Source organism: Xiphophorus hellerii, chromosome 11 (assembly GCF_003331165.1).
Source record: "Xiphophorus hellerii strain 12219 chromosome 11, Xiphophorus_hellerii-4.1, whole genome shotgun sequence".
Taxonomy (NCBI): domain Eukaryota; kingdom Metazoa; phylum Chordata; class Actinopteri; order Cyprinodontiformes; family Poeciliidae; genus Xiphophorus; species Xiphophorus hellerii.
Window position 1 is genome coordinate 20,120,219 of NC_045682.1, and position 13,099 is coordinate 20,133,317.

A 13,099-nucleotide genomic window follows, 5' to 3' on the forward strand; every position below is an offset into this window, starting at 1 on the left:
ACAGCAGCCTTCATCCCGTCCACACAGGGACGTGCAGATATTTGTGAACACATACAGCGCACTGCAAAAGTATTTGCACTGAATTTGTCATGTTACAACAACAGACTTTAATGATTTTCTTTCTTTTCTTTTCGTTTTTTTAATGGGGCTTAATTGTGAACTGGGAGAATAAAGTATATTGGTTTTCAGTAATTTTTTTTATTGATAAAAATCTGAAAAGTTTGGCATGCATTTGTCTTCAGCATTCCTAAGTGTAAGCACAAGCTGCGTTTCTATTGGTCATAAAATTACACAATTTGATATTTTGAGAGTAAATTTTGCTTAATGGAAACACGCAAATTTTAATAAAACTTGTTTTTAGTAGTTGGAGGAGCATGGCATGTTTTTTAATGAATTATTGTGTGAACAAAACTTACTCATGTATGATTTTAATTGGTTTTCTTATTTAATAGAACCACCACAATGGCTAACTTGTGTGTGTGTGTGTGTTGTGTTTTTTTTTTTTTATTGGCATTACTAGGATATTGACAAACATTTGCGGACATTTGTAATTTGAAATACAGCTACTATCTTTCTTGGCTTTGGACAGCTAGGGACTTTTTTTCCTGATTCTTTGTGAAACAGTTGAAGTTTGGTCATATTGGACGAAAGGTGTCTGTGAACATGCGTTTCATCTCAGCACAGATTCTTTAAATCCAGAATAACATACATTACGGTTTATGATTGTAACATCACAACATGTGAAATAAGAGAAAAATATCATCTTTCATTCAAAGGGATATAACCTAAAAAGAGACATAAATCAAAAAAAGATTCAGGAAAAATAATAATGATAACTGTACTGGAAGAGGCAATAAGCCCAATGGGCTTATATAGTCTCCACCCAAATAGTATACAAAAAAATATAACATAATCCAGCAATACAATCCTTCATCAGTTGGTCATAACTTTATAAAATATAAAATAAAAACACATCTACAATGTGTTAATGGAAATGTAGATAGTATACAATATGTAACAATAAAAAACGTGACAATCGCAATTCTTCAACAACAGTTTTAGCACAACTTGTAGCATAACACAAAATAACCACATTTATAGAACAAGTGTTCTATGTACAACTTTTTATTATTTCTCTCCCACCTTCTTCATCTTCCTTCGTGACCTGCGCTCCCTCTGAACCCAGTACCTGTTCCTGAACTCGCCCACTGAAACGAGGTGATGCCGACCAAAACCAGCTCAACTCTTAATGTGGCCTTTCATTTCAGTTTCTTCCAAGATGCTCGCTTCCACACCCACTCTTTTTCTTTTTTCTTTTTTTTTGTTCGCTACCGTCAAATAGCATTACCTTCATTTGATAATGCACCTAACACCCACCCACTCACAAGAGCAAATAGCCACCTCGTGCATCTCGGTGCTCTTCAGCGCCTCGTCCACCATTTAGTATCATTTTCTCTTCCTGTCCGTGGTCTTAGCTTTTAAAGTGGACCTCTCATCCTCCAAGTGCAGTCATCTGCCATTTTTTTCCTGTTGTCTCACCAGCCTACGCCAAACAGCTCTTTGCGCCGTGGAGAGGCTGACGCTCACTTAGCACCGGAGCTGCTATCACTTCATTTGCATGGTAGGAGAGTGTGGCGGCACTTTAAGCGGCGTAAACGCTCTAACAGCTTGCCGTTAGCGGCGCAGATACCAGAAGGGCCGGTAGTTTTTAGCAGCGCCCCAGGTTATGAACAATAACGTCACACCTCTCGAGCTGAGGCCACACTTTTCACTCAGGCTGAGAAAGCAAACGTGGCAACATTATGAGGTGTGTGTAAAGACAGAACTCTTTTTTTGTTGTTGTTGTTTGTTTTATTTTCCCTCCAGGCTGTGATTTGAAGTGCTTTGTTTCACAACTAGTGTAACCAGCAATTTACAGTTAAAAAAAAAAGGAAAAACTGTATCACAAAAATAGTTTGATGTTTAATTATAAGGAGGCAAAAAATATAATCATGAAACATTTGTATTAGAATGGAGGTTTGTGTCTTTTCTTCTTTCCATTCTTTCTGCTCTTTGCTAAATCTAATCTAATACAAGCATTCACTGATATTGATATTCACATGAGTTCAACAGATTTCTTCTGCGTATCATTTTTTTCTCACACTAAAGTGCTTCAGATAGTCAAACAAATCAGACTAAGATATAAATAAATACAAAATGAATGCGCTTTGAAACAATGATTTACTTTATTGAGTGGGAGAAAGATACCCAGTCTAGTTCTATAGAACGTGGATTGTTTACGTGGAATAAACGAAGGATTTATCATTCAAATCATTGGGGCTCTTTGAGGAATTGTTGCAGCTCTATCTTCCACACGTCAGTGAAAAGATGCAGCTGCAATCCATCCATCAATCCATTTTCTGCACCCGTCACAAAGGGACCAAGATATTAAAAGGCTATGTTATTTTTTTATCAAGTCTGTCTGAAGCTCTACAAAGGTGCTGTCAGCCTGTGACTTTATCTGTTAAAGCATGTCTTAGCTCGATAGGAAAGGAAACAGTAAAAACAAAAAGACAAGATTCAAACCATTTGTAAACACCCTAAGAATGTTGTGACTGGCTAACCGTTAGCCGCTAACCAAGCTAAAGTTAGCATTTGATTAGGAGCTCTCTATCCGTATTAACTGAGGGGGTTTCTCACAGCTTTCTAACATGTTTAATCAATTGTTCTTAACCTAAATTATCTACTTTAAGTTTGACGACTGAAATTTAAAGTTAATAATTCTACAATTAACAGAGATTCTCTAAAATACAACATGAAGCATGAAAATGCCCTTTTTCAATAACACCTACCAGTGCCCCAAAACGGCCTCTTTGGGGGGAACACACACACTACAATTAGAATAGCAGTAAGCGTAACACTGGGTCATTTTCAACATTATACCAAAAATATAGTGAACTAACACTGCAGCGACTCCTCGCTGTAAACAGCCCTACCGAGAGGATGAAGCTATAGCTGCACGCCTACCGCTGTCTCTTTGATCCACCTGGAGGGCAGGATATTCTGTGTTTATGCTGAGGATATGCTAGCACTCTGAGCTGTATGGAGGCTCTGCTTTGGGTGAAAAAGGGGAAGTTGAGGGCAGCATTGTTTTATATCGAGGGAGACTGTGTTTGTTTTTAAGTCTGTAGTCAGTCCTTTCTATATTCCTAACTTTATTACTTTAAGAGATATAAAATCTGAAAGTATCACTGGTGTCTGTCTTGAATTTCCCAACCTTCATGAATTTCAAAGGAATTATTGTGGGGGAGCTTATATAGTTGTAGTCAACAGATCATTGCTTATGTGAGGCTCATTTTAGAGTTTTAGTGCACAGTTTGTATCACTGTGCTGTGCTGGGTTTAAGATGTGGAAGAAGATAAGAATAATGGAAACATTGTGTTAAACTGTGCTCCTAAATTGTTAGATTGTTGAGATTTTCTGTATAGAAGTTCACCTAATGGGTGTGTATGGAACACATTTCCTGTAAGTCTGCTGTTTTCAGTTCTAGAGAGAAACTAATCAATCAGTCTGGGCTTTGAATAGGCCAAGTTTCCCGTGATCAGAAGGTCAGATAGAAAATAAATTGTAATGGCTTTTTCCTTTAGTTGTTTTTTTTAAAGCAGTTCATTTAAAGCAACAAAACTAGAAACTCCCACCACGTTTGGCCAATAAAGGCTTCAGACAACAACCTGCTATGACACATAAATGGTGATTCATCAAATTTCTGTTAAATTCTAAAGTAGTGCCTCTTATTACCGTTTTTTTTTTTTCTCTCTCTGTTACAATCACTAGAAGTAGAACAAATTAGTATCAATCCAGATTGGAATCAACAGGTCAGACTTTAAAGAAAACTGCAGCCTTATCAGTGCATCTTCATTCAAATCGCTTTTGTTTTCCAGTCATTAATGTTTCACACCCTTCCCCTCCCTCTGATGTCTTATCCAAAGTGGATAATTGACAACAACAGCAGTGAAGTCCAAACCCAAAGCCTTCTTCTTGCTTTAAGTCTTTCCCCGTGTAGAAAGAAGCCCAGATTTTAAGCAAACACTCTGCGTCCAAGCAGCTTCCACACACATCGGGAATCATTGAATCTTTAGTCGACTGTTCTAGTCTAGTCGTCAGTAAAAGGCCTTGGCTGGGATTCAGGGAGTGCAGCTGCACTTGTGTGTTTGTGTGTGTTCCTCTGTGTAAATGAGTTCCAGATAGCTTTAGAGAAGGGTTTTACTTGTAGGCGAGGCTGAGCCCATGGCACAGCCAGAACAGGTTGAGTTTCAAAGGGGCTTATCAGAGGAATTAGGCAAGTCTTTGGAGTTTGTGCAGGGCCTAATTCCCGCTGACCTTTCCCTGGCTGGAGTTTGACTTTTTGTGGTGATCAGCAAGTGCTCTAACAAGCTTTTCCGTCTGTGTGGCTGGGGATTACTGTGGAACTGCCGTGCCCTCCCCTGCACTCACAAGAAGCCATCTGTGGTAAAGGGAGATTAGGTGAGGGAGTGAGAACAGACAAGAGAGAGGGAGAGAGAGAGACTGAACAGAAGTAGGCAATAGCCTGAAGGGGCATTGTCATGCCTGTCTGTGTGCTGGGGAGGATTCTGCGCTTGTCAGAGTCTACCTTTGTCACAAATTGGTATGTTTTGTTCTGATATTTTAACCTGCCAAGAATGGGCAACCCTGTGGGTCAGTAATATTCCAGTGATCGTGGACATTTGAGGGGTTTTTCCACGTTTTTATTATTATTATTAAATGGAAGTATCTTATTTAGTGGAATATTTCCTTGGGATTAAACTCACTGTCTCTTCAATGCCGAGGCGAGAAATTAGCATTGGATAACAAAGGCTCTTGATGGTGTCTGAGGTAAGGCTGCACTTTCTTTCATCGCTGATTTCAATCATTTTTCACAGTAGCTGCTGAAAGTAAATTCAGGTGGTAGAACTTCTCCCTGATGGCTTTCTGACTTCTGTTCTATGACTTACCGTTGTTTTTTGACTATCACATTATTAAGTGATAGTCCTTTTAATTTTAAAACAGGAAGATAAGGCAATTCAAAGAAAAAGCATGTTCTTTATTCAGGTTTAATATTCCTTTTTGTGTTCCAACACAACAAAATGCAAATGAGACGTCATCTGATTGCATTAATTATATTTCCGGAGATGATCTCTGTTCAGCAACCCCTGCTGTGCTAACAATTGAAATGATTGCATTTAATCAGTGCACTTTTGAATTAATTATGGAAACAGAGAATGTCACATCACTTATAATTAGGCAGTAGATGGCTTGTTGACTAAATGGAAAAAGATAGCTGTGCCTGTTTTGCTCATTATGCGAGGATTTAAAGTACTTAAAAATATTAGCACTTCTCCTGAGGTCGTGTTTAATTGGGATTGTAGTGAAAGTTAATTGTCAGTTGGCTGTTTTTGACATCAACTGCTGCTACTACCTAAATATATACATACATATATAAAAAAGAAAAACTATACTTAATTCATCCTTGTTGTCTATCTCTGTTACAGTTTTGTTATATCCTCACTGGACAGGCATTTTTAAATGTCAGATCTTTTTTAGTTTGCTACTCAGTGAGGTCAGAGTGACCAGACAGTTTTTAAAAGAAACTGTTTGCTGTTGCATTTAGAGAGCAGCTGAGGTGTTAGCCATGACATTGTATGATGTTGGAAACAAATTTCTAAGTTTATAGACAGAAAAAGTATTGTTAATGTAAGGCTTTTCTGCATATGAACAACTTGACACACATTGAAATGCTGTAAGTTATGGCCTGATTTATCAACAAGTCATATCAAAACCGAGAACAAACATGCTAATGTAAACGTGGTGCTTTAGCAAACTGCTACATTAGAAAAACACTTTCCATGGGAGCAAAAACGAGTTTGTTGAATGCCTTAGTTGTGTTGAGACCATATTTTTAGAAACAAATTATAAAAGCTGTGATGTCATCTGATACAATTATCAGATTATAGCAGCGTTTCTTATTAAGTTACTTAAACAACTTGTCAAGGTTGATACTGAACGTCTTTGGTAAGAGAATTGAACAGGAAACAACGTATGATGGGCAATTCTTACTGAGCTACAACTTGGTAGACATTACTTAATCTGTAAGAATGTGCCAAGACAAAAAAATTTGTATCGGCCAAAAGGTACCAGCAGTTGAGGCCTTTTAAAAATCACCAATCTAAACACAAATTGAACTGAATTGCAATGAAATGAAATAATGTTTTAATTTTCCTTATCCATTTCTTATTTGTAGATGTATATCTGTGCTTCTGTAGTGATACTGTCGATGACATTAGCTGCATTTCCATTGAGCAGATAAATACGCACTTTGGGATTTTGAAAATAATTTAATTTAATGGAATTTTTTTTTTTTAAACTAATTTTTGGATGAAAAGTTTTGGTGCTAGGATGAGGTGTTTTTTTGAAATTCGTTTTATTTCTCAAAACGGCAATGGAAACTCATTTTTCGCTTCACGAGTCACATGATCAACAACCAGATGTTGCCACTGGTGCAAACCGCGACTACAGGAAGTAACTGGAGGACGATGTATTTTAATGACTTTTTGCTTGAACAAACTTATTCACATTTAAAAATGGCGCCTCGCCCACTATTGCGACATTGTGCTATTTCGACATTAGCAGAAAGTAGAGAAACTTTTGCATACATTTGTAATGGAAATATAGCTGGTGTCAGAACCCAGAAAAAGAGAATCTCTGTCCCTTTAAGAACGGGCACAAGACTAGAAAGAAGAGAGCCTGATCAGGATCATCATGCAGGAGTCATCCTGGTAGCCTCTCCTCCCTCTCCACTGCATTATCATAAAAAGTGATTTAGGCCTGATTGATGCAAATGGCCCTCTGTTCTTTTTCTATCATTAACGGGTCCTTCGCAGTGGCCACAGGCGGTGATTAAAGCTGTCATTTCCAGCTACTCATTAAAGGAGAGCACTGGGCCGTGGGAGGGATTCAAGGCAGGGGGGGAAGGGTGGGAGAGACGGATAAAGAAGGTGGAGGAATAAGGCTTTTTTTATTCCAGAAGAATTGCTATTTAGCAGAACAACCTTTAAAAAAAGAAAGAAAAAAGTCACATCTATTTATTTATTTATATGAGTGGTATGTACAGATGGCAACAAAAAAAAAAAAATAAAATCTTCATTACAGCATCCTTTATGATTCCCCTGAATGGCGTTTAATTAGTATGACAGTAAAGCTGCTTATTTCAAGGCAAAGACTTAAAATAAAGAAAACAAACCTATTCTAGGGCTTAAATGGGAGATACTATACAGTTTGTATTCAGTCTCAGATTTAGGGTTGAATTAGAAAAAGTTGTGATGCAGAAATTATGTGGGGAAAAAATCAATACAACTTTATTTCATCTTTTAATGCTGCTGCAGGCTTGGAGATCATGAACAGTTCTCTCAAATAAAAGGGAAAGTGTTGAGGAACAATCCCAGATACTGAAGTGCGTCTCCAGCCTCCCCTCGGCTTCTGGCAAAAGACATTACTGTGTGACTCACACTTACACTTGAACATGATCGGGAGTGTGTTTGTGTGCTGATAGGCCCCTATTCCACTCTAGTGGGGGGATGTTCTTGCCTGTGAGGTAGTGAGATGTGAAGCTCCAGCTGATCTGTCCTCTGCAGGGGTCTATGCTACCACCATGTCCTGGAGCCCTGCACTAATGGCCATAGGTGCCCTTGCTGTTACTGTGACCAGCAGGCACGTCTCTCCACGGACACACACCACCCCAAACCTCCATCTGCTCCACATACACCCCTACACCGCCTTAATCTTTCACTACAACTCCACATAGCATGCTGGGATTCTGGTCAGGGGTGCACATGGCTTAGAGCAATAGGACTGGGGATTTGGGGGATTGGAGACCACAATAGGTTGGAGAAGATATGCTTTCTAAGTGGCTCAGCTCTGAGGCACTAAGCTTCAATCAGATGTGTCCATCGGGGATCAAAATTGTGCAGAAAATGCTTCCTGGCATTAAGATGTGATATTTTCCAGGCCACAGGAAAACACGATGGTGTTAGCTTCTTTGTTTAGCAGGTGTTGAAGTCTCTTACTGCTGCCACAGTATGTGCTGCTAATGTTCAGACTGTAGAGATCTCATCTGGGCAAAACTGGCTGAAACAAAATGAGCATGTCAAACTGTCTTTAGTGCGTTGTACAGTCAGCTATATATAGCACTAATTGCACTAGCTGTAGCGCCAAATAAAAAGCCTTTTTATAGACCTTTTTTTCCTCAATGTCCAAAGTTTAAATCAGGTCAAACTTCTCTTGTTTTAGGTCAGTTAGAATTAGAAAAAAAAATCTATTTGCTAAATGAAACAATAATGAGAAAGAGAATATATGTCAGACATTTATTATTGTCTGCAAAATCAGAAGTGTATGTAGAGAATGATTACTACCAACATTTACTGTATGACTTCGGTCAAACGTTTTGGGTTTCCTTCCACAAGCTTCTCGCAACAGTTTGCTGTAATTCTGGCCCATTCCTCCGGACAGAAATTGAACCTTTGTTAGGTTTGTCGGCTGCCTTGCTAACACACACATTTTTAGATATACCCACAAATTCTCTCTAGGCTTGAAATCAGGTCTTTGTGATGGCCGTACCAAAACATTAGCCTTGACCTTAAATCACTTTGTAACCTCTTTGTCTGTATGCTTAGTCATTGTTCTCTCTCTCAATGTCTCGCAGCCAGAATGTCTCAACATATTGAAAAAGTGTTGTTGTTTTTTTTAACAATACTGAACGCGGTTCATTTCGAGTCGTCTTCCCTGAGGAACACACTCCACTCTGTTGTTGTATCTATTCATTTTGGCCTTTTGTCATACATTCAGCAATAGGGGGAGGTGTTGCATTGCTTTATAGCCTTCCTTTTACTTCTGTTGTATCCGACTGTCAGGACAGAAAACATGAATTCACCTGTGCATTTTTAGACATCCTGAAGAACAAGGTGACTTTTCTCTTGTGTCTCTTGTAAATATCCATTAGAAGCAATTAGCTTCCAGATGAAACGTCTGATAATTACTTGCCTAATGCAGACATATTTCACCTTATTATACACCTAGCATTAGTGGGTTTTTGTAACGACGCCATCCGCTCTGCGGCAAACAGCAAATTTAGCTTTTCCATATTAATTGTTGTTAGTTGACACAACCACGCTCCTTCCCTGTAACTGAAAAGAGTAAAGGTCCATTCTGCTCTTTATAGCCCTCACAAAATTGGATCTATTTTCAGAAAGCGTCATACAAAGCTCATTTTGAAACAAAACCCGCCATCTCTGTGCTCAGACCTAACACAGTCTCCTACCTGCATTTATTAGCCGTTAAAATAAACATTTACTTATATGGAGAGTGATGCCATAATTGCCTGTTCATGAGCAATGTGTAGGCACATGTGCATTTATGAAGAAAAAGCCCATCACTATTGTCTACTGGGGGCCTAATGGTGCAATTAATTCTGTTCCTTCTGTTCAGAAGACTTAAGAAAAATTGATGTTCTCTTTTTTTCATCCCCCCTTCCCGCTTGCACACTAAAGTGGTTCTAATGAAGAAGATAAAGTGGTTCCTTGGGTGTCTCCTCGGCTCCCAGCAGTCAGCTCGGATGACATTATTCTTGTGCAGCTGGATGGAGCCAGCGGTCTACCTTCTCCATGGCTCCATGTTGACAAGCCTGGAGCTCCCTCCCAGGGCCGCTGTAATGAGGAGGACTTTTTTTTTTTCTTTCTGTCCCAGAAGGCCTAGAACTGGCTTTACCATAGATAAACGAGGAAATGGAAGGGTAGAAATAAGCACCCCGTTGTCCATCTGCAGCTTGAACCCCACCTAAGCACGGATTATGTCATACGTCACATCATCCCACCGCTGCCGCTCTGGCCTCCTCTGCAGCTGGCCTAAGCCCTCCAGGTGCCCAGACGGCTGACAGTGGCATTATCGCTGTAGAATACGCCTTCGGGGCTCGTCTCCACAGGGAACGCTGCGCCTGCAGATTGCGATGCCAGTCGAGGGGAGGAGCTGACAGGGTCTTTATGACTAGACACTCTCCCTAAGGAGCACTAGGGAATAAATTAGCATGGCCACAACCCTTTTGGCATAATGTGATTGGACATGAGGGAGGCAGCCCCACCCCGCCGTTCCTCCCAGAGGACGGATACTCTCAGTTCTCCACCTTATCTTTGTTGAGCATTAAAATACATGATTGCACCTCCAGGGCACGCAGCAAAAGAAAAAAAAAACATGTCCTTTGTGTGCGCTCCTCTCAGCATCTACTGGGTAATCATAGATCATAAAGTCCGCCATTGAGCCACTGTGACCTGAAAGGAGACAGTCGCTTTTATTGTCTTTGTAGGCGACAGAGTACTGCGATCATTGTAGATGGAGAACAAAAAAAGGAAGGAGTAAATTTTATGGGTGCACCAATTGCAATTTTCTGGCCGATTGTCGATTATCAATCTTTAAAATGGCTGACCTGCCAATTTTGATTTTGGTCAATACTGTTTGGTTTTTTTTTATCTGAAATGTTGCTAGTTATAGCAAGAAAGTTGCTGAGTTGACACCAGTGACTATTGTTAACTGCAAACGTGACCTATCAGTCAAACCTTTTTCAAAATGAGGACAGTAGTTGATTTTAAGACCTTTGCCGATGTAGATAAGAAATATACGTAGATTGGTGGATACAATCAGCTTTACATGCCAGTATAGGTCAATCCCGGATCTTCCAAAATTAAGGAAATCAGGGCCGATTTATCGGCCGATCGATTTATCAGCCGTCGATTGATCAGCCTTCGATTTATCCGCGCATGCCTAGTAAATTTTCATCAAACAAATCACAGTAATTTCCTAGAAAAACATTTTAGAGTTTAAAAAGTTTCAAATTAGCTAGAAAACACTAAAAAAATTTTGATTAATCTCAGAAATTTTCTAAAAACGTTTGAAAAGTTGAAAATTTTCCACTTTTGAAACTCAGAAATTTCCTAGTTCTTGTCTCAAAACTTTCTGAGATTAAACTCAACATTTCTGAGCGTTTTTGTGGGAAAATTTATTCTTTTTTTCTACCTACTGTGTTGTCGTATTTTTGGGAGCCAAATGAGATCTTACAGACAGAGGGTGGAGCGGTGGATGAGAGTGGCTTAGTGGAAGATGCGCAGCCCTCAGGAGGTGCAGCTTCTTAACCTCGGCCTGCATGGTCTGATAAGAATGTTTCTTTATTGTCGGCTGGAGAGCAATGCAGACTTGCTAAAGGCTATTAAAACAAGCTTTGCCGCTTGGTCCTTATCGAGGGATTTCATCACCCTGTTAGGTATTAGGGGCTGAAGCAAAGTCTCTTATGGCTATGAAAGCTCTGAACAGTGCTCAACCATCAAACAATCCAATAAATGCACGTCTTTGTTTTTGTGCTTTTACGTCGTAACATAGCTACCCAACGGTATGTCCTTTTTTTTTTTAATCAATACAAATCCCTTCCAGGATGATACTGTCTGTGACCTCCACCTAATATTACAGAAACAGTTTCGCAGGAATTCGCCACAGTCTCCTCCAGCTGGTTCTAATAGAAGTCAAGCTGCCATCTGCCAGCGATTACCGCCGCGGACCGTGCCCGGACCATTGCCGACAGTCGCTTTTTGATTAGCAATTATCCTGGAAAAAAGAGAAGAAAGAAAGGCAAGTGGAGGGAAAACTCCGACACTCAGGAGAACACAGTTCCAACCTGTTTTTCTACTGAGCAAAAATTCAGTCAGGGCAGGCAGAGGTTGCTGCGGTTCACCGGGGTCCTCGGCACCAGTTGACTTTGATTCTCCCGTTCCGCCCAGATGTTCGGATCTGGCTCTGCGTTGGCCCATATGGTTCCACTTACTCTCCGGGGGAGGAAAATAAATGGTTTGTTTTTCTATTGTGGCCTCTCTCATTACGCACTTATAAAACCAGCTTTTGAAGATTAGAAACTTGTGCCTGAGTTGAGCCAGATATAAGCTGGCATGTTAGCCTGGAATGTGTGGCTTTTCCTTCAGCCTCCTTTTCCTGGATTCTGTTTTTGTGCAAACAGGAAAACGGATTAGCGGCTCTGGAGATCATCGCGTATTCACTCCGGCTGGACTTTTACAGTGGCTTGCGAACGTATTGGCACCCTGTGTGTGTGGGTTTTTCTTTAACATTTTGTCATATTACAGTTATTTCCAATTTTTTATTTTTACTAATAAAATATCTGAAAAGTGTGGCATGTAGTTGCTATGTAGTGGTAGTTTCTTTCACGCATATCATCATACTGAATTTTTCTATTATGATTTCTTACAAAGCCCATATTTAATAAATTGAAGTTGATGGCTGTAATGCAGGGGTGTCCGAGGTACGGCTCGGGGACCATTTGTGGCCCTTGGACTGACTTTGAGCGGCCCCTAACTACAATTAAAGATTTTGGTCCATCCAGCACAGGCAGTTGATCCAGATCAAAACCTTTTGCTTCTAATCAATGTAAAATTATGTTAAGTACAACACAAAGTGTTCGTTATTTATAGCTAAACTTTTACAATAATTAGATCCATGCCTGTTCAGTCACTGTAGCTGAAAAGCCAAATTTGCCACATCCAAATCACCTTTTATTTAATTTATTGAACTTGGCTAAATATCCCGCTCTTATAATTCAGAGTAAATTTGTTCAGTCGAGCCCAAAATAATTTGAAACTAGAGTTGTGGATCAACAATAACTAACACCCCTTTCCTACAAAACAATACTACTTTATTTGCTTGATTACATGACAAAAAGTTTAGACACTCCAGTTGTAATGTAGCGAATTGTAACATTCAGCTTCAATCTTTTGTTACATATAACTAAAATATATTTTGGTATAGCAAAATCAATAATAAATATGGTTAACCTTCCCGTACTACCAAATATGAGCTTTCCTAAGTTGGTACAGTGTAAAAATCAATATTTCTTAGCAGCTGAATGTAACACTTAAGAACTGTTTAGAAAATATTTCTGTTCCATTTGTTTACTTTACTGGATTACTATCAAACCAGCCGAACTACACCAGACCTTGGTTTCTTTTTCTCCCCGTTGACC

The 13,099-nt window shown here is 39.5% G+C and overlaps 1 protein-coding gene across 16 annotated transcripts in view; it reads left to right on the plus strand.

Annotated features, from left to right (window-relative positions):
- The window catches only part of auts2a (activator of transcription and developmental regulator AUTS2 a), a 353,173-nt gene that overhangs the window by 273,469 nt on the left and 66,605 nt on the right, over nt 1-13,099 (plus strand). The window contains exon 1 of one of the 16 annotated variants that reach the window (XM_032575821.1): nt 4,846-4,872. The exons of the other annotated variants lie outside the window; for them this stretch is intronic. Within the exon in view, the coding sequence (XP_032431712.1) occupies nt 4,861-4,872 (12 nt within the window). The 5' untranslated portion in view covers nt 4,846-4,860. Of the gene's footprint in view, nt 1-4,845; nt 4,873-13,099 lie in introns of those variants that run through there. 16 annotated transcript variants of the gene reach the window in all.